This window comes from Melospiza georgiana, chromosome 4 (assembly GCF_028018845.1).
Source record: "Melospiza georgiana isolate bMelGeo1 chromosome 4, bMelGeo1.pri, whole genome shotgun sequence".
NCBI lineage: Eukaryota > Metazoa > Chordata > Aves > Passeriformes > Passerellidae > Melospiza > Melospiza georgiana.
Window position 1 is genome coordinate 61,362,804 of NC_080433.1, and position 26,546 is coordinate 61,389,349.

General features: G+C 40.9%; 2 protein-coding genes across 3 annotated transcripts in view; both read right to left on the minus strand.

Annotated features, from left to right (window-relative positions):
* Positions 1-4,076: 4,076 nt before the first annotated feature.
* Positions 4,077-17,448, minus strand: SELENOO (selenoprotein O). Its single transcript, XM_058023498.1, has 9 exons — positions 16,940-17,448; positions 15,444-15,647; positions 14,270-14,450; positions 11,239-11,369; positions 10,600-10,880; positions 10,103-10,253; positions 8,174-8,359; positions 6,980-7,136; positions 4,077-6,313 (listed from the first exon to the last, which is right to left on the minus strand). Exons 1-9 carry the CDS (start codon positions 17,446-17,448, stop codon positions 6,122-6,124), a joined length of 1,992 nt encoding a protein of 663 aa, XP_057879481.1. The 3' UTR covers positions 4,077-6,121.
* Positions 17,449-19,056: 1,608 nt separating this feature from the next.
* Positions 19,057-26,546, minus strand: part of TRABD (TraB domain containing) — a 32,403-nt gene continuing 24,913 nt past the window's right edge. For both annotated transcript variants that reach the window (XM_058023018.1, XM_058023019.1), the window contains 2 exons: positions 26,077-26,188; positions 19,057-23,512 (listed from right to left, as the gene is read on the minus strand). In XM_058023018.1, the coding sequence (XP_057879001.1) occupies positions 23,338-23,512; positions 26,077-26,188 (287 nt within the window). In that variant the 3' untranslated portion in view covers positions 19,057-23,337. The remainder of the gene's footprint in view (positions 23,513-26,076; positions 26,189-26,546) is intronic.

Below are 26,546 nucleotides of genomic sequence, written 5' to 3' on the forward strand. Positions count from 1 at the left end.
TTTCACAGTGTTTTTCCAAGAACTGAGGTATGGAGGCCTGAGAGTTCTAAAAGAGAAATAACTAAAAATCTGATCCTTGAGAAGGACTTGTGAAGTCACTTCAGAAAGACGAACTTTTTAATTCATGTTTCCAGGGAGGAGCCAGTGAGTGAATACAAAGACCATCCTAAGTCACCAGAAGGGTCAGACCAGCAGCGTCAGTGCTTATGACCCTGCTCTAGGAAATCCGTGGAGGGATGGGAGAGGCCGCTGTAGAAGGTAGGAAGTAACACAGCTTGTGCTCCTTTGCTAGTAGAAGCTCTGAAAGTATTTGAGGTGATTTCAGTTCTTTGGGCAGAGGGTATGGGCAGATATCTGCAGCACGTGAATCCTCAGGCAGCAGCCAACTCCTCTGGTTTATAAAAGCTCACCTGAAGACTGTGGATTCTTACTGTGATTTTACAGTTGCTGGGCCCTGTGTCCACACTGTCCTTGCTCTAGGGGTGGCTCCTGGGACCAGCACTGCTCTGCTGGTGAGGTCTGGCTGCCCAGTGGAGCTGGGGCACAGCTCCTGTTCTGGCTCCATCGAGGGGCTGATCCTGCTGGTTTGGCCCAGGACAGCTCTGTGCTCCAGTCCCAGTGGTGAGCAGGGGTGGAAAAGAGGCATCAGAATATCAGTCCTAAGCTAAGATGCAAACATGGACATGTGCAATGAATGCCATCCTGGAGCATGTTTGAAATTAGGGCAGATTCTTGATGTCAAGGAGTGCTGGTTTCAATCACTGGGTGCAAGGAGTCAGGAAAAGGATGCCTTCATGTGCTTCTGTCATGGCAAATGAACAGCACAGCTACAGGGTTGGAGCTCCCATCAGTTTCTCCTCTTAAATAACTCCAGCCCTTTATCTGCAATTATTTCCAAATTTCCTAATTTTTTAAAGTGTTGAATACAAATTAAAAAAAAAAACCCAAGCCAAAAAAATTAATAACAAAGCAACATAATAGCATTTAGAGGTTAAAAAAAAAGAAATATTTTTATCTGATTCTAAATTATTTATTTGATGTTTGTCATTCATTGCTTATTTCATCTTCCTTCAAATGTTCAAGTGTTTTTAAGCTGGTCTGCCAAATAAGATTTAGACTATGGACATTCCAACTGGAAGTTTTAGGAAAAAATTGCAGAATTGTTTCTTTCTAGATATAAAACTTCTTAGTAAATACATTTTTTTCCTAAATATTTTCCACTTTCAAGTACTTGGCATAGAGGTGATTGACTTCTTAGGACCATTTTGATTATTTGTCAGCAACTTACTGTGGGAAGGGTGGGGGAAGGACTCATTAATGCTGGAGCATGAGCTACCACCAGAACAGGCACCATGAGAACCTAGTCATGAGCTGGTGGTGTGTGCTCTCAGAGCCTGAGCTGCTGTCTGTCTGTCTGCACCTCCCCATGCTCCAGTGGTGGATGTGCCTCACCTGGCTTTGATCATCTACACTGCAGACACTTACATCTGAGTCAGTTGTTTAGACTCTTTTTATAGCTCATGTGGAGAAAAAGACACTTCTGAGGCATGATTTACACATTTTATTTAGATGTCTATGCTAATACCAGGTGACTCACTGCCTAGAAAGGAGCTATTTCTCTTAATTTCCATGTTTTTCTTTTACACAGGAAGCCTAGGGGAATGTTTTAAATACAGGAGTTTCCATCTTAGATGTTCAAGCATCTCTCTTGAAGACCCGTGTGTTTTGCCCAAGAAAAGTCACCTCTGAGAACCCAAAAATGTATTTACATTATTCTTACAGAACATTTCCAAGAGGAATTTGCTAATAGGGCACACTCACACTCTTCTTCTGATGGATCTGGGCACACAGAGTGACACCATAATGTACCCAACATCAACCTTGTGAACTTACATATCCACTCAGAGAATAACTTCAGGCCAAGTGCTGGGCTGGGTATCTCTCTGCTGCCTGTGTGGACATTGTATGGGAGCCATGGTTTTAGGGGAATTCTCAAAAATTCCCCTAAACATTTAAAGCCACATCAAAAATGCTCTGCCTGCTCCCTGAGGGTGGGTCTTGCAACATTTAAACTTACAATCACATTTTTAAAAGGGGGTTTTTTTCTTCAAGTGAATATTCATTCAAGATTTTGATGATTCATAGAGCTGCAATTCTATCACTTCTGCAACATGCCATGAAAAGAAATCCCTTGAAGTCTAGACAATGGAAAACAGTTTGATTCTGTGTTTAACACTGCCTATATAGCCAGAAAACAAAGTTTACCTTATATCAAGCCTTGGGTATGGTTTTTTTTAATCTAGGAGTACAGAGAGATTTTGCACACTTAGCTTAGAAAATATGGCTTCTCCCCCTGGTTTTCTGCTCCCCTGTTAATCAGGCATCTGCTGCAAGAATTGCACAAACAAAAATGGAGCAGTCTGTACTCATGTCTGTCGAGCTTTATCCCAGCCTCTCATGTCCTTTGATTTACATGGCATGTACCTGTGCTGCACACAGAGTGGCTGCATCCTTCAGCTCCACAGCTGATGTCAGGGTGAGGGAAAGGAGAGGTGTTAGGGGGAAGTGGCAGGACCAAATGTAACATTTGTGTATAGGTGAGAGGAACTGAGAACTGCACTGCACACTAAACACCTCCCACTGTAAACACAGGAAGCATGAAGCCAAATGACAAGATGTAACCATGTAACCAAGGTAGTGGCAGCATTATTTAGAATTCAGACTGTGTGATCATACACTGGATGTGACACCATTGTGAAACCCTCCTGTTGGGTTCACATCTGTGATCAGTGTTGTTACCAGTAAAACTTTCAAGAAATAGGCATTAAGAAAAATATTAAAATTGCTATTTTAATTAATTTTAATAAAATAATCAAATCTGTAGCACTTATTTGGAAAAAAAAAGCAACAAACCCAACTCAGAAACAAACAAACAAAAACCCCAAACCCACACAACATTCCAAAATAAGAGCTGACATTAAAACATTCTGCAACTGTAGATTTAAAAGCTCATGAAGCAGAGTTATGGTGAGATCTTACCCCAAGTCATGAAAGGAGTCCCACTATCACATGAGACTGTCCAGAGACTCATCTCCAACAGGTTCTCATTTCAGCTTTGTAATCTGGGTGCCACTTGATTTTATGTGAGGGTACTTCAGGATATATGGTATAGCCACATACATGGCTTAGCATATGGTATAGGCTAAGTCTGATTTCCACAGAAATTTCCACAGAAGTATTTCCACAGAAATCTTTTGATAGGAAGAGTCACCACTTCCTTTTGAGCACAACTCCATGGTTTTTATATAAGCAGAATATTTGGCCAGTAATAAATACTATTTTCAGAACCTACTGCAAATACAAACAGCAGAAATCAAGAAGCAAATGATGATTTAAGTATTTAGATTCCCAAATGCTGTAAGCTGCACTCCCTTCTCTCTGAGGAGCTGAGCTAAGTGATAACATTCTAGTGATAATAATTGTGCTGCTGCTCAACCTCCTGCTTCTACACTGCTCCAGGAACAAGAACAGAAGGAATCACTATCATCAGGGATCAAACTATGACCCACCTGCAGAAATGAGAGTGCTGGAAGAGCACAAGCATTCCACTTGGCTCTGGACCATTGTGCTTCTTCAAACACAAAGCCCTGACGTTACTCATGCCCTGGCGAACCGAGCAGTTGGATGTCAGTGCAGCTGAACATGTGAAAACCTGAGTTTCTACTGCTGGTGAACATCTGTCAGACATACAACTTTACTGAGTGGCACACCAAGGGGCTGCATTAATCATTCCAACCCCAGAAATTGATTGCAAGACCTCTTGCACTTGATTGACATGTGAGCAAAGAGTATTTAGCAGCAAATAGCACTGTCTTTGCAGTTCTCACTGTACAATTCATTTTCCCTTTTAAAGATAAGATAATTGCTTGTAAATTATTTCAAAGTATCTCCTTCTGTGATTTTGGCAATATAGGTGCACAATAATTTGGTAGTTAATCCAAATTCTTGCATGTCCAAACACACAGTTATAATATTCTCCTTCTCTGTACCACTATTAATGGAGATCTACTCAAATTATTATTAGAATGCTGTTAAACAGACTTGATACTTTAGGCATGGTTAAGAATCATTATTTTTTACACCATTTTGGTCAGGAAAAAGCTTGGACAGAACTCCTCTAAAACTCTGTTCCCCTCTGTGTCCCAAAAGAAAAGATATAAACTGAGAAACAGAATCAGCACAGTCATGTTGATCAGTTTGGAGCAGCTTCTCCCCCCTCTGTTACTCCCTTGTGGAGCAGGCACACTGTAAGAGAGCACAGGTTCTGCAAGGGGATGTCTCAAGGGTATTGCAAATTGCCAGCACACTTTCCCTCCCTGATGCAATCCTGTTTACCCAGCACTGACTTTCTCTTAAAGTTTCTATTAAATGGTTTGGTTTCAGTAACCCAGATTTAAAGGAAGGATAATCCTCAATGAAAGCTTCGAATTCCCACAAAAATGGATTATTCCCAGCAGGCCTCTTTCAACTACACCATTCTTCCATGGGCTAGGTAATACACCTAGTCTGTCCTTTCTTTAAGGACTCCAAAATCCCAGAGAAAGTGCTGTGCTTGTCAGAGATCACAGTTCATCACAAATCAGTTCCTCCAGCTCCAAGACAGAGAAAATGTTTACATTCAAAGCATGCCCTATGTCCTGTGACAGTGAGGAGGACAAACTGACTATTAGTACAGTTGGAAAAGCAACAGTCCAGCTGTTCTCCATGTCTGCTGACAGCTCATACTGAGGAAGACTTAAAAAAAACACAATTCAACCCAAACTGGTAACAAGTTTGCATGGGGGTAGCAGAAGAATTTCTTTAAGGACACATAAATCACAAGTGTGAGACAGTGGTGGTCTCTTTGGAAAGAGAAGCCTTTGCATTAAACCAAACCTTTCAGGTGTCTGAACTTGTAACAAACAGAAACTCAGAAAGCTCAGTAACAACTAACTACAGAACAACTGTGATGATGTGACAATAATGGCAACCAACCTTCCCCTGGAACCTCAAGTGAAGCATTTTAAATAACTTGTGAGCAAGTCAGCGCCTCCTCTCGTCCCACATCCTCCAGCATCTTTTACCCCAGCTCAAACAGCACGTTCCTAAATGACAAACTTCCAGCTTGAAGATTTTCAAGAACCATGGAAACCAACTAAATAGTGCAAGAGTAGAGAAGGATTGGAAGAACCCCACTGACCAGTGTGATGAGCAGGTACCTCACCTGCCACACTTCTCAAACAGGCAGACTCTGTTAGGAGCACAGAAATAAATACACAACACACCTGGATTTGAGTGCTGGGGTAGTTTAAGGCTCAAGCTAATTTGGCTTATGGATCCTGCCCAAGGTAATTGGGTTACAAACTGCACTCCTGAGTTTACTAGATATTTATGGGTGTTGTGTGCAGACATACTGAACCTGAATAAATTTCATCACCAAGTTTTCAAGTGCAGATGTATGTAATCTCCCTTAATTCTGCTCTTAAAAAAATTCAATTGCTCCCCCCAAATTCTAGCCTGCACAGATTCTCAGAAAATAGATAATGATTAAATACCAATCTGAAGGTTCAGAAGAAATGAACTACTTAATTAAATGAAACATAGCTTCAAACAAGCAACAATGAATCTGTTCCTCCATTAAAGAGGACTAAAAGTTTCTGCATAGAGAAAGCAGTAAATAAATACCACAAGTACTATTAGTTAAGACATCAGACAAAAACAGATCAGATTCCTGACTTGCTATTTTTGTCTTCACATAACAACAATTCCATTTGGATGATTGAAGTTCAGCCTACATCAAGATAAAATACTGCTTTTGACTTGCACTGTAGTGAGGATAAAGGAAAGACTTTGGGCCTTTAAACATTTATATTACTGATGTGATGGGCTGTTGATTGCCACTGGTCTGTTCCAAGATCCACAATTGCTTCACATTAAGCACAGCTGAAGACTGCTGCAGATGCATCCAAATGTAGTGTTGTTTCAATAACTTAATAGCACTTTGATGTTTGCCTTGCTGAATTCTTCACTGCTGAAGGAGGATCAGAGTCTTCAGTTCACAGCAAAAAACAAAGCAAGGCAGTTATGAAGATCACGTAACGCAGAGCTCCGAAGCCCAGAGCGGAGGTTTGCTGCAATAGGATTGTTTGCTTCTGCTCTCCTGAGAACAAGCAGCTGCAGCAGCTGCTCCCTCCTCTTCTGCATCCTCCTTCACCTCCTGGAACCCTTCTGCTTCTTGGAATGGATGTTCTAAAAGTTTCAGTACGTTTCTTACCTAGAGAGAAAACATAGCATGGTTGTTAAGAATTTAGGAAGTGAAGACAAAATGATATGGAGAAGAACCTCATGCCAAATAATGAGCAAGTGTATTGTACCTAATACATGAACTCCAGACAAGCCAAATGTTAAACAGATGAACAATATATATAAGATGCAAACTGTAAAACTGAACCTGGCTGAGTTTGTATGTGTATGGAACTCGGGCTCAAATAACTTGAAATGCAAATATTAAATACAAATTCTTATATAATTTCTCAAAATAAGTAATTTTCCCATATTCTGCATGTAATGTTCCAGATGCTGAGGGTGAAAGTTGTAAATTTTAAAAGATAACATTTTCCAGAAAGGAACAAGTGAAAATTAATTCCTAACTTCCTTCCAAGCCACTCTCAGGACAGTAAAAGCAGTGTACATGCTTTGTCCTGAGGTCAGCCAACAAGAGCTGGTGAAGTTCAGATTCAGAGTTTTGACTCCATTATTTGTACTGCAGACCTTAAAATTACAGTGACAATAAAAACAATAGAGATCTCCTGAGCAGTGAATTCCCAATGCCCTTACTGCCCAAGATTCCAGACTAAATTTTGCCTGGTATAATGTCAGTCATTGACAGCACCACTACACATCCACACAAACCTATAGAGAGAGAGCAGTAATAGCATACCTCTGAGAAATCCCCATTTTCAGCTGCTTCTATGGCATTCTGGGCAATGTAATTCCTCAAGATATATTTTGGATTGTTTGAATTCATGACCTTGACACGCTCAGTGTTCCAGGCATCAGCACTACCAACACTTTCTATTTCCTTCTGCAAACGGACTCTGAAATTAAGCAGGTGACAACGACTGGTTTTTACCAAGAACCACATATGGACACATTTTCTTGTTTTGAGATACTTCACTTGCAGTTCTTAAAAAATACTACATCATCTATAATCCTCTCAGTTTATAAAATGCAGCATGACAAGAGAAGAGAAAACACACTTAGTTTAAAAGCAGTACTAGGGACAGTCAGCAGGTCCTGACACAGCTCAAGGAAGTGGCACAGCACAGCTTTTCTGTTCTCTAAAGTCAGATGAAGACACAGGATATGGTCTGTTCTGCATTGCTCTGCAATAACTGACACAGTCAGGTCTTTTCTTTCAAGTATTTCTATATTGTTTATTGGTTAAAGTGTTTGCTGTTCTGGTAAAAGCACAAGGATGCAATACAGCAGAGGCAGTTTGAGGTACTTTCTATCAGTTAAAGAACTTTCTCAGCCCTGCTGGAGAACAAGATCACAGACAGCCAGGAAAGGAAAGATCTGCCCTAATCCACACACAGAGTACAAAAAATTAAAGCTGTATTCAGGGGTTTTCTTTAAAAAAAAAAAGTCTCCTGCTAACACTTTTTAGGCTTTAGAACAGTCTGGATATTTGTTTTTCCTGGCCATGATTTCTGTTTTTACTCTTTGATTAAGAATACTTGCTTTCTATATTAACACAAATTTCAAAGGATAGAATGCTTAGAGGTCAGTCAGTTGTAGTTACTGAGCACTTAAAAGTTCACAACTGGAATTAGTCTATGTCAGAATCAATATCAACACTGGTGAAGCACTTTTCATACTAGAGTTGATGCTCGGTGATTTCTACATCCTCACGCTACTTCAAAATTTAGTAAACAAAGTAAAAAGATGACCTTGAACTTTCACAGCAACAAGGACACTCATCATGGCAGTAGATAATATTCTCCAGTTGCATGCCCTCCTCACCTTCCTAATCTGTATTTGAGACTTGGTGTCTTTTGTGAGACATGCACATTGTTCTCAAAATGCAGAAATACAATATCAATAGTGAGATATCAATACTGAGAAACTTTACCTGTATTTCTCCAGCCATTCCTTCCAGTGTCTTTTATTTCTGCTAAGTAAATCATCTGCTGTTAACTGCTGCAGTTTGGAGGACTGTTCAATGCGTTCCAGCTCTTTATTTATATTAGCTTTTGTTCCAATTAATGCTAACAGCTGAGGGTTAGACTGAGCCAACATCAGCATCATTGACAGCTGTCTGGGAACAAAAAGAACAAACAAAGTTAGATACTAAAGTTGAGCTGCTCATCAAGAACCATCTCCTTGCAATCAAAGTAGAAACAAAAACATTCACAACTGGGATTTCACTAGAGAGGTTAAGTAACAGAAATTCGTAATTAGCAAAACAACTGTTATTATAAATGATCCTAATTTCACTGTTTCTTCTCCCTTCTTCAGTGTGTTTAATTCATATTCCTGTGGTATATAAAGTGCAGACAGTAGATTTTCAAAATTACTGGTTTAGTTGCACAATTCTTATCAAAATACCCTTTGAACTTCAAAAGGAATTTGCTTAAAAATTTTGATCTTATTTAGATTTTACGATAATACAGAATTCACAGGTTTTGTTGTTTGGAGTTTTTTTTATTTCTTTAACACCTATTTTTGCCAGTACTAATAAAAACCTAAATGATATGGGGAAAAATACTTCATTTAAGTCCCATGAGACCAACACTGTGTTTGACTTTTTTAGTTAGCCAGTTTAAATCACAGATGAGAACTGCTCTCTGGCAATAAATTCCACACAATATCCAGACTACTCTGCTGCAGGTTTGACTAGGATTGCATCTTTTAATATTTCACTGTGTTAGCTGGTGCTGTACAATAGCTCCACCTTAGTTTGCAATACTATGCTAGCTTTCATTTTTCCTGAATTAATAACTGCAGCATAGCATAAAGTAAAATAAAAACCCAAAGAGTTGCAGCATATCAAAATACAAAGTGTTTTTATCTCCTCTGTGAATCCAGTTTTAAGCAAAGGACAAAAGAAACATTTCTCCTGGCTTCAAAATAGACAACTCATTATATCAAGTTATATTGTCCTACTTTCAGTCAGCAGAGATAAGCCAGGTGCTTTGATTTCTGAGTTTATATAAAGTACTATTGAGACCTGATGTACACATCTGATATGCCTAGATCTGTGATATCAAAGGGCTGGGATTAAAAAAGAAATCAGTCATGCACTCACATTAACACAGTACTATTCCCCTCCAAAATGTCACATCCCTATCAGGATGACCTATAGCTACTTTTCATGTTTCTCTAGTCCTGAATGAAGTGTTTAAAAAATACTGTCCCATCTCTACCACAAAAGCTATCTCTGTGCTGTGCTATCAACACACAGCAAAAGCTGAAAAATTTGGTGGGTTCATCCTTCATGGAGCACTTACTTAAAGAAGGCAGGGGGAAGGGAGAGAAGTATACCCAAAATATCTTTAATTTTTTTCCCCATCTGCAAAAAGTGAAAAATTGCTGCAGTCACTGCAGTAGTTGAACATGAGTTATTATTTTTCCAGGCTCAGAGAAGCTGGGCTGCAGAACAAACAGGACATGGACTACACCACCTAAAGGTTATCCTGAGGCCAGAACTTCAGCACTTGAAAGTGACTTTTTGCTGAGAGTACACTAGCAAGACACAGCAGCATTGTAGCTCAAACCCATTTCTTCTGTACAATACTCTCATATCACTTCATTATTTGGCACTCTCATTGCCTCAAGTCAGCAGAGACAGGGAAGGAAATGAAAAAAAAGACCAAGCAAAAGCTCAGACAACTTTAACTCAAGAGCCAACTGCTGAAAGTCACATGTGTATCATGGTGCATCTTCTTAACAGTGACATTTCCAATCTCAAAATCAGTGAGATATTATATACCATGCAGAGTTCATTATGGTTATAATGAAACTAAAAGCAAAAACCAAAAGCATTTAAGCAGAGTAATACCTTGGATCCATCTGTGGTTTAAAAACAACTTTCAACTCTTCCACAGAAGCACACTGACTTGTAAGCTCTTCTAAGAAATCTTCAAATTTTGAAGGATCAATGTCTACTGAGAATGAACTCAGCAAGTAAAAAATATTTGTGAAGTCTCCAGCTGAAAAAATAATTATATGAGTAATGCAACTAATAAAGCAGCAGGAAAGCAGTTTCCATACCTCCTTCTACCTCCTCCCCCAGCAGTACAGGTCACCATTCTAAAGAGGCAAATAAACTGATCTCTCAGTGAGGGTGCAAATGTGAGACAGGGGCCCTTGCATTAGGCAACAACTACTCCACAGCTCACAATAAGGTAACTGTTTTCAGCTTTTTGTTCTTCTCCCAGATAACAATGTAGCTGCACAAGGCTACTTTCTTTTAAGGTCAAGATATAAATTGTGTTTTGATTTGACAATAGATTCTGACAGGCTATTAAATAAGCACCTTCTGTGCTGTTCACCAACCTGTGAGATGCATGGTTTCAAGCAGTTCAGACACCAGCTTACTGTCTTCTTCTAATTCCAGTTGGATTAGGCCTAGTTTTTTTCTCATCTTCTGCAAATAGTGTTTCTCAAATTCTGCATCATATTCCTCTTCCAGGATGAGTTGGCTTATTTCCAAGGGCAGCTCTGGAACTAAAGCTTCAGCAAGTTTCCCCAGGTTCCACTTGCAAATCTCTGGCTGTTTGTTGTAGGCATAGCGCCCTGTGTTATCAGAACCATTGCACACGTGCTCAGGGTCATACCTGCAGGAGAAGAAATTGTCAGCATTCTTCTGCTCACCTGGACACCTATACTGGGAGAAGTAGTACTTTTATTATTTTAGTCTGCTCTAGGTCTTAAAAAATTGGAAGGAAATTTGATTCTTTTCCCAAAGCCACAGGCTACAAGAACAGTCTAACAGCTGAGATGCTGTGAACACAGTTGCAACTACATTGACAAGAAGAATTACAGGAGAACTAGAACTACCTTGATCTCCTTTGCCGTGAAGATAATTCAAAAATCTACTTTAGAATTAAAATATTAAAGCAACCATGAACACAAGGATTGTGCTGCAAAGTAAGAACAACATACCCACATTCCCAACAGTGATGCCCCACTGACCTGTCCATAAAGCCAAAAGGGCCATAGTCAATGGTCAGTCCAACAATGCTCATGTTATCTGTATTCAGCACGCCATGGCAAAACCCCACACACTGCCACTCCGCAACCAGCCTCGCCGTGCGCCTGGTCACCTGAAAGAAAGGGCCTGGTGTTCATCTGGCACCACAACAACCTATTTCCAACACATCCATGTATTTCCTAGCCTGAACTGATGTTTCTACAGCTCCAGTGGAAGCAGATTCTGGCACTATGCACACAAACATCTTAAGCACAGTTTGCCCCTCTCCTCCTGTTTCCATGCCTCCCCTTTCCATGTGCATCCACTTCTCTCCTTCCATGCTTGACTGGCCAGTCAACTGAACAGCTTTCAAATGCTCTGGGGACAGGACACTGAAATAAACTGTTTGACATCAGACCTGCATACTAGTGTAGTCATTATACTAATATATTATTTTGCCTAAAATAATTTTAAAGAGTAACTACAGGCAGGAAATCACATCAGCAAGCGTTGTCTTTTGGTTTACCTCATATATAGGGGTGATTTACAGGGAGGCTAAAGTGCTGACACAAAAAACCTATTCAGTGCAAAGAGGTTTTAGCACTGATAAACATTTATCTCCATGTTCTGAGAGTGGAAATAAGGCTACAAGATTAAATGAAAGTATTGCAAGAATGATGATTTTATTTAAATGCAATTCTTCACCAAATGCATGTTTCATTAGTAATTTTCCACTGCTGAACTGAGAACTATTTGTATGGAATAAAATCACTGCATGTGCCCCATCCTTCAAATAAATAGTGTAATATTTTAAAGCAGTTCTAGTTATTTAAATACATTAACCCACCTGGCAACTACAATACTAAAAATCTACAAGTCAGAAGCTAACATGGTTTTTAAATAAAACTAGTTGCAAATACTTCATTAAATTGCTGTAAGTAAAAATTTTGTATAGCCATTCACTAAAAGTTAAATCAAATTATTTTCATAGATAAAATAATTTTTCTTCCCGAACAGCTAACAATGCACAGAAATTCAAAACAACTATTTGCTCCATGCTGCAGTGTAAGTGTATTCCATTAAGGTTCAAAAAACAATCTACTAATTGTTCAATTAGACGTTTCTATGCCTTTGTGTTCAAATACAGAATTTTTCTACCTTTTTTTAAAAAAATACATTAAGTCAAGTAAAGGAGAAAAATTAGACAAATCTTGCCCTGACAGGCAGTGAAAACCACAAATGATGCATGAAACACAACCTCTTGGTCTACCTTGAGATCTCACACTTGTATTTTTTCCAATATTCTCATGGTAGGTACTTTACACATCTTTCCTGAATGCTGATTCATGGGGCAGCTGGAAGCCAGCAGCCAGCTGCATGTGTCCAAAACTGATTACCTAGGCCATGACCCAGTAAGAGAGGCACACCCTGCACAACGGCTCTGTGCCAGGAAAATGTAAAATTTAAAAATAAAAAATCCTGGCCACCAGGGTTGGGTGACACTCAAAGATGAGTATATCGATAATGAAGAGACAGCTCTGCATCCTCTTTAACCTTTATTATTTTTGATCAACATTTTTCTACAGCTAGACAAACCAGAAGGCAAGTATGGTGTGTGTATAGATGAGACTGTCAGCTGAAGGACATGCTCATTTAAATTTAGAAAACAGCTACAAATTATTTGAGAAGTACAGATAATGATGTCTGCTTTCTAGGCAGTGCTGTGAAATGCAATGCAATGTACTTTTTTCTCCATTTCCTCCACAGTGCAGAAAGAATGACAAAACAAGATAGAGCTGAAGTGACAGCAGTTCCCTGTAAATAGATGTGTTTGTTCAATTAAAAAAGGACTGGGGTGATTTTCAGGTGGAGGAAAGTCTGGAAAGTCTCCACTAAGGATGAGAGAGAAAACATGAGGAGGCAATGATAGACAGACATGGAGTGGGGATAGGCGGTGGCACGAGGAGCACAACAAACAAAAAATGGATCTGGGGAAACAAGCAAAGGATGCTAGGAATACAGGTGGGGGGAAGGAGAAGGAAACCAGTAGTAACTGGGCCAGGAAAAGCAGCCAAAAGCAGGAAGAGGCAGGACTGAGCACACACACACACATCACAATGATCCCAAGTCCCATGACTTCTGTTCCATCAGGAAGCAAACATGCCACCACTACAGAGCTGGACACAACAGAGTGAGTGACAAGCCACAGCTCTCCTCATCAAACCAAACTGTTCACACACAAAGGACTTGTCCAGAAGAGTTAAATTCTTTGGAACATAGTGGTGAACCAAGCCACAGCTGGCTTTGCAGAATTAATGCAAGTATGCACAGGTTGTGGTAAAGAAAAAAAAAAAGGGCAAGAAACCAAACTCTGGAATGTCAGATGTCAAGTCTGGGTTTTGACCTCTTATCAGTCTGGTATGAAAGTGCATCATGCTGCAGCCATTCCCTCAGTCCATACCAGATCATTTCAGGTTTCAAAGCACCACAACAGCTTTCAGATAGACTAGTCAAGTATTAGACACTGATATTTTTTAATTACTCTGTTTGCTGGCCAGTTATAAAAGTGCTCAACTGCCTTTTAACATTTCAGTTCTAAAGTCTGAAGTTAAACTGATTTGCAGACAACATTCTTGTTCATAATCTGGAAAATGAGACTCGGCATCTCAGTATTTTACAAAATGATGCCTTGCAAGTAATGTCTCAGCACCATCAAGTCATCATCTGACAGTCAGAGCCAGAACTCCTTCTCCCAGTCTAAGACAGTCCCAGAAAATGGAGACAAGCCTTCAGAAGCTCCCCCAAAGCAGGGAAATCGTGATTTACCATTAGGAAGGTTACACTGTTTCCACTGGTTAGATCAATATCAACACTGTTTTCATCAATAAGGTCTACTAAGAGTGCTTTCTTCAAAGAAGAGTTCAGACATTTGAGTGATACAAAGTTCTAGCTGACTCCAGTCATGTGTGCCTGCAGATGGACTTCCTCAAGATGACTGGTATGGATTTATGAAGAGAATCTGATCTTCCTTACCTCTTTGAAGAAAGCAGCATTCCTCTGAACAGTGTTGTCTGAATGAGCCTCCTGGATTTCTGGGTAGAAAGTGCTGATCACATAATCGAGCATCTGTATTCGAATGTCATTTCGGTTCACGCTGGGGCCCTTCCGTCCTGTGTACTCATCAGGGGGCTTAAAAATTTCAAAAGAGCCAAACCTGTTTCAAAATGAAAACATGTTTGAGAATTATCTGATACTATTAACATAATTTGATATTGCATGTAAAATTTGATATTGCAAATAAAAACATTTACTGCTGTTGCAGTAACAGCACATTATCTCCTAACATCAATTCTTAGGTGACTGGGAGAAAAGACCTGCAAGATTCCTGCACTGAACCTGGTGGGGCTCAGTGACTTGGTGAAAGGAAGCTCCTACATCCACGTGGACCTAAACTGACCAACTCTGCCAGTACTCAACAGCAGCTCATTAAAGTTCCTTACAACTCCTCCTACTGAAAAATTTTTATCCTGCAGGTATGTAGAAGTTGTACTTATTTTAAATACTAGACTGTACGTCAAGCACACCAAATATATTTTCCAGCTATGTAAACACACAGGAATGCACACAAATATACACATACATATGAAAGCACATATTCCTCATACCTCACCTTCCTCTAATTTTCTGTAACCTTAGAGGAAGCAATGCAACTTCCTGAAATGCCTAATAGCTTCTGCTGGAGCAGGAACCTCATACACTTCTCAGGCAGGGAAAATACCCCCAAACTTTCACAGAACTCAGTAGAATTTTCACAGAACTTTACAGAACTTAACTTTCACAGAACTTTACATTAGAACTGGAATTAAGGATGGAGGTATAATACACCACTACTACTACTATTAAAAAGAAAAAATCATGTATTCTGTACAGGAATAAACACGAAAAATCTCTTCTCCTAAGTCTGCAAAACTTAATTCTTCTTTCTACCAGGCCAGCATTCCTAGTATTTATCTGTCTCTGTGCAAAGACAGCAGCCCATCCCATCTGCTGAGCAAGAAAAGCAGTTTCCTACAGCCCAGCAAAAGAAGTTCCAAGCCTCCAGAACAAGAAACACAAACGGTGCTGTTAGAGAAACACACTTGACAAGACTGCTTAGTTTCAAAGGAATAAAAACAAAACAAAACTGATCAACAGAATAGGCTCCTACCTTATAAATGTAGAGGCTATTCTCAGAACGACTGTACACCTTTCATGTTTTGGGTTCCCATCATAAAAGACGTCCCGAAGGACTCTGGAGTCGGAGGTGACGCAGGCGCCGGCGCGGGTGGTCGGGATGCCCAGGTGGAACATGGCCTCGCTGCACAGGAACTCGCGGATGCTGGAGCGCAGCACCTTCCGCCCATCCGCCTGCCTGCACCGGGGACACACGGACAGGATGAGCCTCTGAGGCACCACTCCTGTCTCCTCTGCAGCAGCAGAGAAATAAAAGCCTAGGAGAAACACACTCTGTCCATGGCCCCACAAAAAAGCAGCAGCAGATGTGAGAAGCTGGACCTTCAAACTTCTGTTAAAATTCAATTAGATGGACACAACAACTTGCAATGAAGAGCACACATAACAGAATAAACCTTCCAGGCACACATATCCCTTCTAATCATTAACTATGTTTGTTTTATTGATGCAATACTATTTAATTTTTTTTTTAATTTGGACAGCTATAGCTATTTAATTGTATATCAACTCAGCGGTTTCCTCTTCATTAAATGAAATATAATGAAAAATATTATTTTGAATCTTTCTGGGTAAGCAATCTAGAAATGTGGTCCTAAATATGAGCATGCACAACAGCTACAGTAAAAAACTAAAGAGACAGACAACAAACTAGCTTATTTAATGGATACTAAGCAAATGGAACAGACACAGGTGGTTCTCAGCCCATACTCCCAGCACTTCCAAAGCCACAGGCAAGCAGGAGAGCTGCCCAGGGCAGAACTACAAAGCTACCGCCATATCTGGGACTTTCACTGAGACTTCCTTAACCCTCACAGACCTGAAGAAGGCCTTCAGAGGAACACATACATGAAACTAAAGTGTTACCAAGACTGTAGGGCTGGAACAGACAACACAGGAAATGCAAGTGGGAAAAATCACCTGAAATATTTAAAGTGTTTAAAGGCTAATGTCACTAATGCAGATACCCATCCCTTGCAGGGATTTGGCCAGTATGCCTGGCCAAATCTGGGGACTTTTCCACTATTGCTTCCCACAGCTGGAAAGAGTGGAAAGAAGGACCAGCAGAAACAAAACGCCCAAATTCAAATACCATCTGTGTGTGCAGCAATTACACACTGCTCTCCCCACTGTCATCATGGCCTGCATCCTCCCAAAGGGAGAAACTGCAGGGATTACCAGGGTTATCCTTGGAGGATAACCAGGGACAGAAGTAATGTGCCACCTGAACGATGCAGTGAGATGCAGTTACACTCTTGTTTCCCAGTGGAAAAGTTTGCCACCTCCTGACCTGGCATTTAAGCACTACACTCGCTGCTGCCAAAGGTTGACAAAAAACAAATAACCACGAGGGCTTAAGAGACGACCTTTGCCTCGGAGAATGACCCTCAGCACGGCTCCAGCCCCTCGCTAATGCGATCTGCGGGCCGCCGAGTCCGTCCCCGTGCTCCCCGCACACCGCCCAGGCCTTACCGGGAAAAGGGGGTGATGCCGGCGCCCTTGAGCTGGATCTCCCAGCGCTCGCCCCGCGGGCCCAGCACCTCGCCCAGGTACATGGCGGCGCCGTCGCCCAGCTGCCCCGCGAAGCTGCCGAACTGATGCCCGCAGTAGCAGTGAGCCGCGGGCTCCGCGCCCGCCGGCACCCGGTTCCCGCTGAAGAACAGCGCGGCCTCGGCCTCGGCCTCCTCCGGGTCGGCCGCGGGCGCCTCCAGCCCCAGCAGCGCCAGCGCCGGCAACGACATGGCCACGAGCCGCGGGTTCTGCAGCGGGCTGGGCCGCACCCGAGCGAAGCAGGCGCCGGGCACGGCCCGCGGGCCGCTCTCCTCCGAGGCGTCCACGGGCAGCGAGCGCAGAGCCAGGTTATCGAAGCGCAGCGAGCCCAGCCAGCCCCCGCCGCCCTCGGGCCGCTGCATGGCCGGGCCCGACGCCGCCCGCCGCAGCCGCGGGCCGAAACGGCGGGCGCTGCGCAGCACCGAGGCCATGCGGCCCTGCCGGGGGCGGTGCTGCGGCCAGTCCCGCCCATGGGGACAGCCCGGCCGTGGGCACAGCCCGCCCATGGGCACAGGCAGCGCGGCCGTGGGCACAGACAGCCCGCCCGTGGGGACAGCCCGGCCGTGGGCACAGCCCGCCCGGAGAGCCGAGAGCGCGGCCGGGCCCGGCGGGTAAAATTGCTCCCCGGGGGGAGCACGCAGCCAGCCGGTCGCGGGGATGCTGGACCCACAAGAAGAAAAAAGATAAACGAATGTATGCCACAAGTCAGAACTTATTCAGAATGCGCCTGTTTTGTGTTATTTCAATTAATAGCAGCCATCACAGTGGTGGGTCAAGACCAAACCCCCCCAAGGCTCGCACATTTACTTTCTCTGAAGGGTCTAGTGGACGCCTCCCTTCAAAGCCGGACACAGCAGGTAAACCATCTGCAGACAGTAGATGGCACTAAATTATTACTATTAGTTGTACTTTCCAACTAAACTCAATCATGAGTCTCAGCTCTAAAGAACTGGGGTGTAACCATAGCAGAGAGACAACATGGTGATGGCAGCAGGGAGAGGGAGAGGAGCTGCCCAGTGGCAGGTGATGCACACCCAGAACCCTGTTGCACTTGTACGAACCTGAGCAGCCTTGCCAGGCTTGCCCACACAGCTCTCCTGCAGGCCCTGGAGAAAGCAGATGTGCAGCTTAACTGCTGCAGAGACACATCACAGTAATAACCAGCCCGCTCTAATCAAATATCACTTTTCATTACTTTGTCCAGTTTGTAAATCATCTCTGTAGCCAGAATCAGGGACTGATCTTACCACTGAAATAATGTCACCTAGCTGGGATAATTTTTTTCCACTTTCCCTCACACATTAGTTATGATACACAAGTATCTTGGATTAAGGCAAGAGTGAAAGTAGCTGTGTGCATCTTTCCCCCTGCCCCTATCATCACTAGAGCTTTTCCTACACAAACCAACAGATAAAACATCCAACAAGCAAAAGTGTTTGCTCACTTTGCAGCACAGTCACTCCCAGCAGGGAGCTACCAAGGAGGAGCCAGAGCCAGGGCAGGCGTCAGGACTCAAAGGACAAGGGCTTGTGATGGAAAAGAGCACACATCCCCCAGCTCCCAGCCTTTTCTCCGCTGGGAGTGAGGGTAAGGGTAATCCCATCTTTGCTGCTGTTGCCTCCCTGGAATACAGAAAGCTCGTCTCTGCAGCAGGCACAAGGCAAATGATGGAAGGAGAGGATAACTACACAGCCCCCAGCCAGCTTCTTCAGCTGGGAGCGGCTGAACAGGAGAGCTGCTTCGGCTGTTCCTGGAGTCCTCCCATACACACACGGACACACAAGACCTGCTGGTGTGAGGATATGCACAGCTGGTGCATTTTTGCACCCAAAGAGACAGTAGACTGATTTCAGGTGTGTATATCTTTGGAGCTACTTTTGTCCTGTGCTTAATGTCTTCCATGTGTCCTCTTTCTACAGCATAGGCTTGGTCCCCCACTGAAGTCTGTCCATCAGTCAGCCCCACATGAGTGACCCTTCTCCTGCCAACACTTAAAAACTCCCACATCTTACAAAAATGTCAGTCTTAAAACACTCAAGTCTAAAATTAAAGTTTATTTCAGTTTTAAAAAGAAATAGGGAAATACATACATGAGTATCTTAAGAGTTACACAAGTGGGAACGTGATGTTTCTTTTCCCTGTGTAGCTCCCACTGCCTGGCACTTAGAGGTAACTTGATATGTTTCTCTTTTTAGATATTTTACAATTCACACAGAAATACAGCTTCCAGTGGAAACAGACATTTGAATCCACTTCAAAAAGTCAGTTTTTAAATTTTGTTCAGTATTTGGTATAGAAAAGACACCTCAAATGTGACGTGGGCCAGCAGTGTGCAATGTCATGCTGGTGAAGGATATGCTCCCAAAGCAGGCAGCTGCCTGAGCCAGCACTGCTCCAGAGCAGAGCTGCTTGCAGTGTCCTCTGCCACTCCCAGGGACAGCACTATAGTATTTAAAGTTTTTTTCCTTCCACCTAAATGGTTTTACCAGCAATCCTCTGCAGCCACGGCTCCAATTGCAACTGGAGGGAACTTTGCCTGATCAAGGAAAAAAGGGCTGCATTTTCTTTACACACAATCAAAAAAGATGGACCACTGATTGACAAAGGGTACACACAGACGATACATTATCTGTATGGAATACAGCTTATCATATATATGAATACAGGGTCTTTGTATTAATATATATATATTTAAGTAATGGTCATATTGATTTACCTGTGTCAATTTGAAAGATAAAGCTCTTTGCCAGGATTCAACATCTTTTGCACTTAAAGGATCTATTTCCCACACAGAGGACAGCACTTTAGGTGCAAATGACTGTGCCTGATGTGAAGCCAATGTTGGAGTGCTCTGCTGGACTGGGACTACAGCTGTCAGCTCCTTGCAAGACTGAGCACTGGAGTCATGAAAAGCAACAACAACAAAGTCAACTCACCATGCCTAACTCTGAACTCTGAATTTAGGTTCTCACATTGAGCAGACAGTCTCCCTGTGTGTTCAGTAGGGCAGGGAAACTCATCCTTTTCCTCTTAACCAGTTACATGGGGTAGGTAGAGAAACTTGTTCCCCTGCTCCAGCATTACACTCAGCAGAAGATAATTAGTCCAACTAATGTTCTCCAGGAAAATGTGTTAGATGGTGGAATTATCCTGTACTAGATCTAGCTAACCAGTGTTTGCTCTTAATAAAAATACTGGTTAATTAGGAAAATAAATACCTTCAACAGAAATGGTGGGTAAAATATTTTATTTTTTATATAATAGAACATACTGCTGTTTACTTTAAATCACTTTAAAGGCACACATTGTTAAAAATACTTCAAATTTACATCACATGTACAAATGCATAAAACAGATGTACATGTCACCAAAAAAATACAATATGGCTTCATAAGGTTGAGGTGGGGCTGGGACAATTCAACATATACTTAAATTTTACAGGATGCTGCTAACACTGAAAGGACTGACTAGAACAGAAAAGAATGGACCTAAACCATGGATTATGTTATATAAACAGTACAACACATTGAATACACAACATCAAGAATCTGTGTATGGATTAATAGAATTGTTAGTTCTGCAAATTCACCACTTTCCAGTGCCACTGAATAAACAGTGCATGTGTATGATCTGCCAATTTGCAACAGTGGGAAGATAAATTGCAAATTCTCCAAGAAGTTCTCTGAAGAATCAGCTGATATGGTTTGTTAAAAAAATAAAATAAAACAAAAAAAGAAAAAGATTGAAACAATAGACTTAAGGTACTGACTGGAGAGTATAACTGAATAACAAATGGACACCTTAGATGGTAATCACTTTTGGCTAAAAAGCATAAAACAAAGTCTACAAGAATGCTCCATGACAATCATTTAGCATTAGTCCCACCCAAGATTAAGGCTCCTATCTAAAATTTACCTTAGATTTGTTTTCCTTTGTGTAAAATTACCTGAGCACAGATATCAAAGATCTACAGAACTTTTAAAATAGCTGCAGATACTTTAAAAATCTGTAGATAACTTAAAGCAAAATATCCATATATTTAATTCTACCAGCTAAATATTCTCAAGAAAATAACCAACAGAACAACATTTTGGTATGTCAGTAAAGACAGGAGAAGAGTGAGCTTAAGCTTCTGCTTTCATCTTTTAAAAAATGTACATAAAACATAATAGAATTATTCAGATAGTACTGCTTAATTGTAAACAATACATTAAATGTTTTTAAAAAACAGGAATCAAAATTTAGGTAGTCACTCTACTATTCTATAAATTGTTTACAAATACTGCTTCTCCTCTTGCTAGAGATGGCTGGTGGTTTCTTAAGCACTAATAAATAGAAAATAAAAGGACCTGCCCCCACTGTTTTCTGTATTATCATTTGTACTTTGTGTCCTAGAAGCATGAATTGCTGTCATTCTCATTTGCTAAGATTTATTCCCTGGACACCTGTAAAGCCCAGACCCAGAAGAGCACCTAGCATCACCTTAGGAGCTCTGCAGAATCGGGTTAGATTCAGTAAGGTTTAAGATAAACATGCACTTTAATCATTTGCTGCACTGGAACTCATACAGTTCTCAAAGAGCAAGCCAGAAAAGCATCAGGGTGCATGGACAGACCAGCTCCCAGCAATATCAAAGCCATCACAGAGAGGAGCATCAGGCCCTTAAATTTAAAAGCTCAAAAAAGACTATACTGTACAGAAGACAGATGTACATACTTTTAGCAAACAAAGACTGTATGGAACTATTTCCAACACAAGCCTTTGGAAATATACCCTATTAAAAGTGGTTTCTGGATTTTATTGAACCAACTGAAAAACCACAATAAAACACAAAACACAACATCACCTTTTCCTCCTCCTGCCTCACATATTGGTTCCCATCTTTCATTCCCAAAAGAAATTAATACAGATAGAAACCTCACTTTAAGCAAGGAGCAACTGTGTATGAGCCTGAGGAGCAAATGGGACTTCTCCACTCAAATACATTGGGTTAACTTTGATATGACAATGTTATCTCTGCTGTTGAATCAGGACTAGCTGATTGCCAAGGGCATTTTACAATCACTGACAATCCTATAAAAAGGGAAGGAACCAAAAAATTCCAATGAAATATGAAGCTAGGATTAAAAAAACAAAAGAAAGAAAGAAAGAAAGATTGATGATGGATGAGTGTTCCAGATAATTAAAAATTAAAAAAGAAAGTAACAGCAGTCTGTAGTACCCATAATTCTGCATATAAATAGCAGGTAATCCAAATAAAATGCTACATTGGGTTGAAAAACTAAATTGAACACTGCTTTCCTATTAAATAGATTAAAATATTCATCCACCAAGAAATTACATTGATAAATAAAGTATATTCATGTAGCAAAAACAAGGGGCAGGTTAATTCCAGGCTTTTTATGCCAAATATGAAAGGTCAGAGAAACAAAAGTAAATTGTACAGTAGTTCTAGTCTCTTAAATTTACAATACTGGAACCAGCAGGATTTGGCTAAATAATAGTTTAAATAAGCTAAAGGAACAGAGTGTCCTGTAAACATCTGACACAAACCACACTGCATTCTGATGGGGTGGCTACACCTTCTCTATGCAGGAGAAAGACAATTCAACTGGTGGTGGTAACAAGGGATGCAATCTAAAGGCAACATTCCTGTTCTTCAGTAAGGCTTGTAAAAAATTTGAGCCGTGTACGTATGACAGCCTGTACAATTCTGAAATTTCTGGAAAGCTCTTAAGTTTAAAAAAAGCCTAAATGTTTTAGGTATAAAACACACATTGAGAAGATGTCCTTTAAATTATGTGTAAAAGTGTCTGGCACCAGAAACAAACACTTGGTATTATTATACCTAAGAAAAAAGGAAAGAATCACTCAAGTGTCCCTGAACTTCAGAGGAGATGCAGCTGATTAGGATACTTTGTGTTGTTCTTTCCTCTGGAAAAGGAGCCATGAACACACACCCTTTAAGCTGCCTGTACTACATCATCAGTTTTATATATATATATTATATACAATGCATATATATAGTGTACATGTATATAGTATGCATATATAATATATATATATAATTTGGATACACATTTCTTTTACCTCAATCTGGAATCATCTGGTTTCATGCAACACACCTATCAAGAATCAAAACTATTAATTAGATCATAGCTGGTGTAACTTCAGTACCAAATCTTTTATTATATAGTGATTGAGTGTTGCTCAGCATCAATCAGGTCTGACTAGAATCCTCATCCTTCAGTCCAGTCCATGCATTGCCTCCATTGCCCTTTCTTCAGCCACCTTCTTCACAGAGAGGCTCTACTGCTTGTTCACTGCTGAGGCATCTCTGTCAGCCTCTGAAGATAGCTCTGTGTTGCTGGCATTGAGAGAACAAACTGAACTGTCCTGTGACCTATTCGGTAGCAGCTGTATCCCAGCAGTCCAAACACTGTTGCTTTTAAAACAAATTTGAAGATCTTACTTGAAGCTGATGGAGGAGGCACACTGAAATAAAAGACAGAAAACAATATTAATATTTGCATAGCTGGAAACAATAGGCATTTTTCAATTAAAAGAAAGAAAAGGGATTTTTTTCTCCCCTTCCTTCCCAGTGCAGGAAATTTTCACATAACAGATGCATCATGAATGAACAATGTATTCTTTCATGTTCAAGGGCTACATACAATTAAATAACAATAAAAATTAATAAACACTAACAAAGCCCCTTCTACTTATGCCACTCTTCATGGCTAGGAACCTTTACTTGTCCATCACCCTGCTAAAATAATTAAGTCAATATTCAGACTTTCTGAAGTATACTAAAAGAAAATATTGAGATTTTCACAGAGCCGCTGGGAAGCCTCTGCACTGGCCACCTGAACCAGGAGGGCAGAGGACAACAGGCACACCAGGTCTGCCCCCCAACATTCAAGCAGTCAGTCTCACTGTGGGCATATGAAGCAGTTAATATTACCTTCCCAATAAAGTTGACTTTGAGAGCACAGCCACATGCAAGGGCAGCCCTGTATCCCCACTAACAGGCTCTGCACCCAGAGCAACTCATAATCCTCTCACAGGCAACTCAGAGGTTTCCATTAACTTTCAGAGGAGCCTCAAGTTATCATTTATTTATATCCAGAAAAAGTTTCTAATGTACTCAGAAGTAATCAGCTACAATAGTGCAAAAACACTGGATGCTCTCAAACCAGGTTAAATGTGCTGAGATAAGGATACAACTAGACTGAGTTTAGATCCATGTGCTCAAACTAGGGAAAAGTTATCACTGGTAAGACTTTGCACATTACAGCAACACAGAGGAGAGTTTTAAAAAAGTGTATGTATTGATCCAAGAATGGTGTAAAGGCATCTCTTTATATGTTCTTATACCTTTCTCCACCTACTCTTTCTCAATTCTAATACCTCACCACAATTTTAAAAAACCAATTAATAACAGCTGATCAGAGCACAGTGCTAATAATGGCCAGGTCATGGATTCAATCCCTGTATGGGCTATTCACTTAGGAGCTGGACTCGATGATCCTTGTACATCCCTTCCTACTCAAAATATTCTGTGGCAGACAGTAAGGTCTGGAGTCAGGCTTGGAGTCAGGTTCAATGCATGAACTTAAAAATTAGAAATACATGTATGCTTTTATCCAGAAAATCTTCAAGTTCATGTTCCAACTTCTAAAACTTAATTAAGTATCTGAGAATATCTTAAAAACTTGCCATCTTAGAGCAGTGATGAACACTAAACACACAAAAGAAAGCCCCAACTCTGCTCTGCAACTGCAGTGTAACAGCAGGAATGGCAAGAAAGTTGAAAGAAAAATAATTTGCAAATATAACACTCTTATGAATGTCATTTGCTTCAAATTATTTCAGAAAATCAAGTTAATGCAATATTAATGCCTTGTGTAAGATACTAGTAACTCTTCTGCTCAGTTATGGCACTGGCATGTTAAAGGCAATCAAGTCAGAGCCTAAACTTTGATGAGAAGGACTTTCTGTGCAGGCTTGAAGACATGCACTTGGTCTTTGGGCTGCTCAGTTCTGTGCTGTCAATGATGCAACCAACAGCCACCACACAACTACACAGGTTATTTGTGAGGGTGCAGAGGAAAATGGACATCTAGTCTGTGACTCCAGGGGAGGCTTAGCCTGGAAAGAGAGTTAGAAATGGCTAGGCAGAGCTTCTATACTTTGCATTCTTGAATCCAGAAACAAAAGTCTCTCTAAATCATATTTTAGATGGCTAAATATAACATTTATGTGGATGTCAGTCTTTTCTGGTTTTCATTGCCTCTGAAGAGATGAGTGAGGTGGTTACATTAACACCATAAACAGATGTGATAAGGAAAGTGTGAATTTCTGAAAAACTCCATAATCCTAAAGCTCCACAGAAAAATACTACTGGGTTATATTATAATCTCTCCTGTATTTCTGAAGTCCTGACCTTTGTGGCTTTATGGGATACACATAGTCTGAATGCTTTGGTTCTTCAATTCTGTCTTTTACAAAGCATATATGTCTATTTTAATAGGTACTTTGAAGCGAGAGTTCACAAGGTACATGGCTTGAACCAGCTCATAATTAGTTAGGTATACACATTAAAACAAGTCATTACTTAGACAAACACTTAAAATAGGGTACAAGCAACTGCAACACTAAGCTTGCCAGAACCAGCAGTGTCCTGACAAAACAAAAGCTTTAAATCCAGTGATTTACATTTACCTAAGTTAGACTAAAACCCTTGTTCTGGTTTCACCATCTTTAACAGCCCTCATTTGAATTTCATTTTAGAAGACTTAAATTAATTTTCTGTCCAGGCAAGGGCATATTCTCATCTCTACTGCCCTCCATATTCAACCTTTTTTTTTCCTGTGATTTTTTCTTTGCTGTCAGCTCAATCTGCAAGCACTGCATAGCAAGTCAGCAAGCTGACAGGCAGGGATGACAGCAGAGATGCTCCTTCAAGCTGTGACAATCAACCAAAAAACTACAAAGAAACTTCTGCTTTTTAGCAAAAGAAGCTGTTATATCAACATGTAGTAAAGCACAACTGTTACCTCATTATTTCCTGGATCTTTAAGTCAGAATTCCAGTTCTTTTCAATCCCAGGTACATGACCCATGCCAACAACACCAACTACAACAGCTGGGATATATTTTCTAGGTTCATCTGAGAAAAGAAAGATGAAGAGAAAGGAACATATCTGTAAAAGAACTATATTTCAAGCTATAAAGAAGTAGCCAATGTGTGAGACTACAAAATTGATTTTTCCAAGATATAGGGGCTTTCACTACCACATATTGAAACCCTGTTGTTGCATACTGATCTCACCTACTGCCTCTTTCATTGAAACTCTGAAAAAGTCAGCATGGTTTCTGGATTTTCAGGAACCAGTTAATTAATAAATAGACCTAGCCAGTGCTCATACTTCAGCCTCAGGGTGACAGGCTCAGCAGATGCAAGCTAAATTAACTTCTTTCCTTCTCTGTGTAGGTCATGTTTCTGTGCTGCTCAAGAGGAACATCCC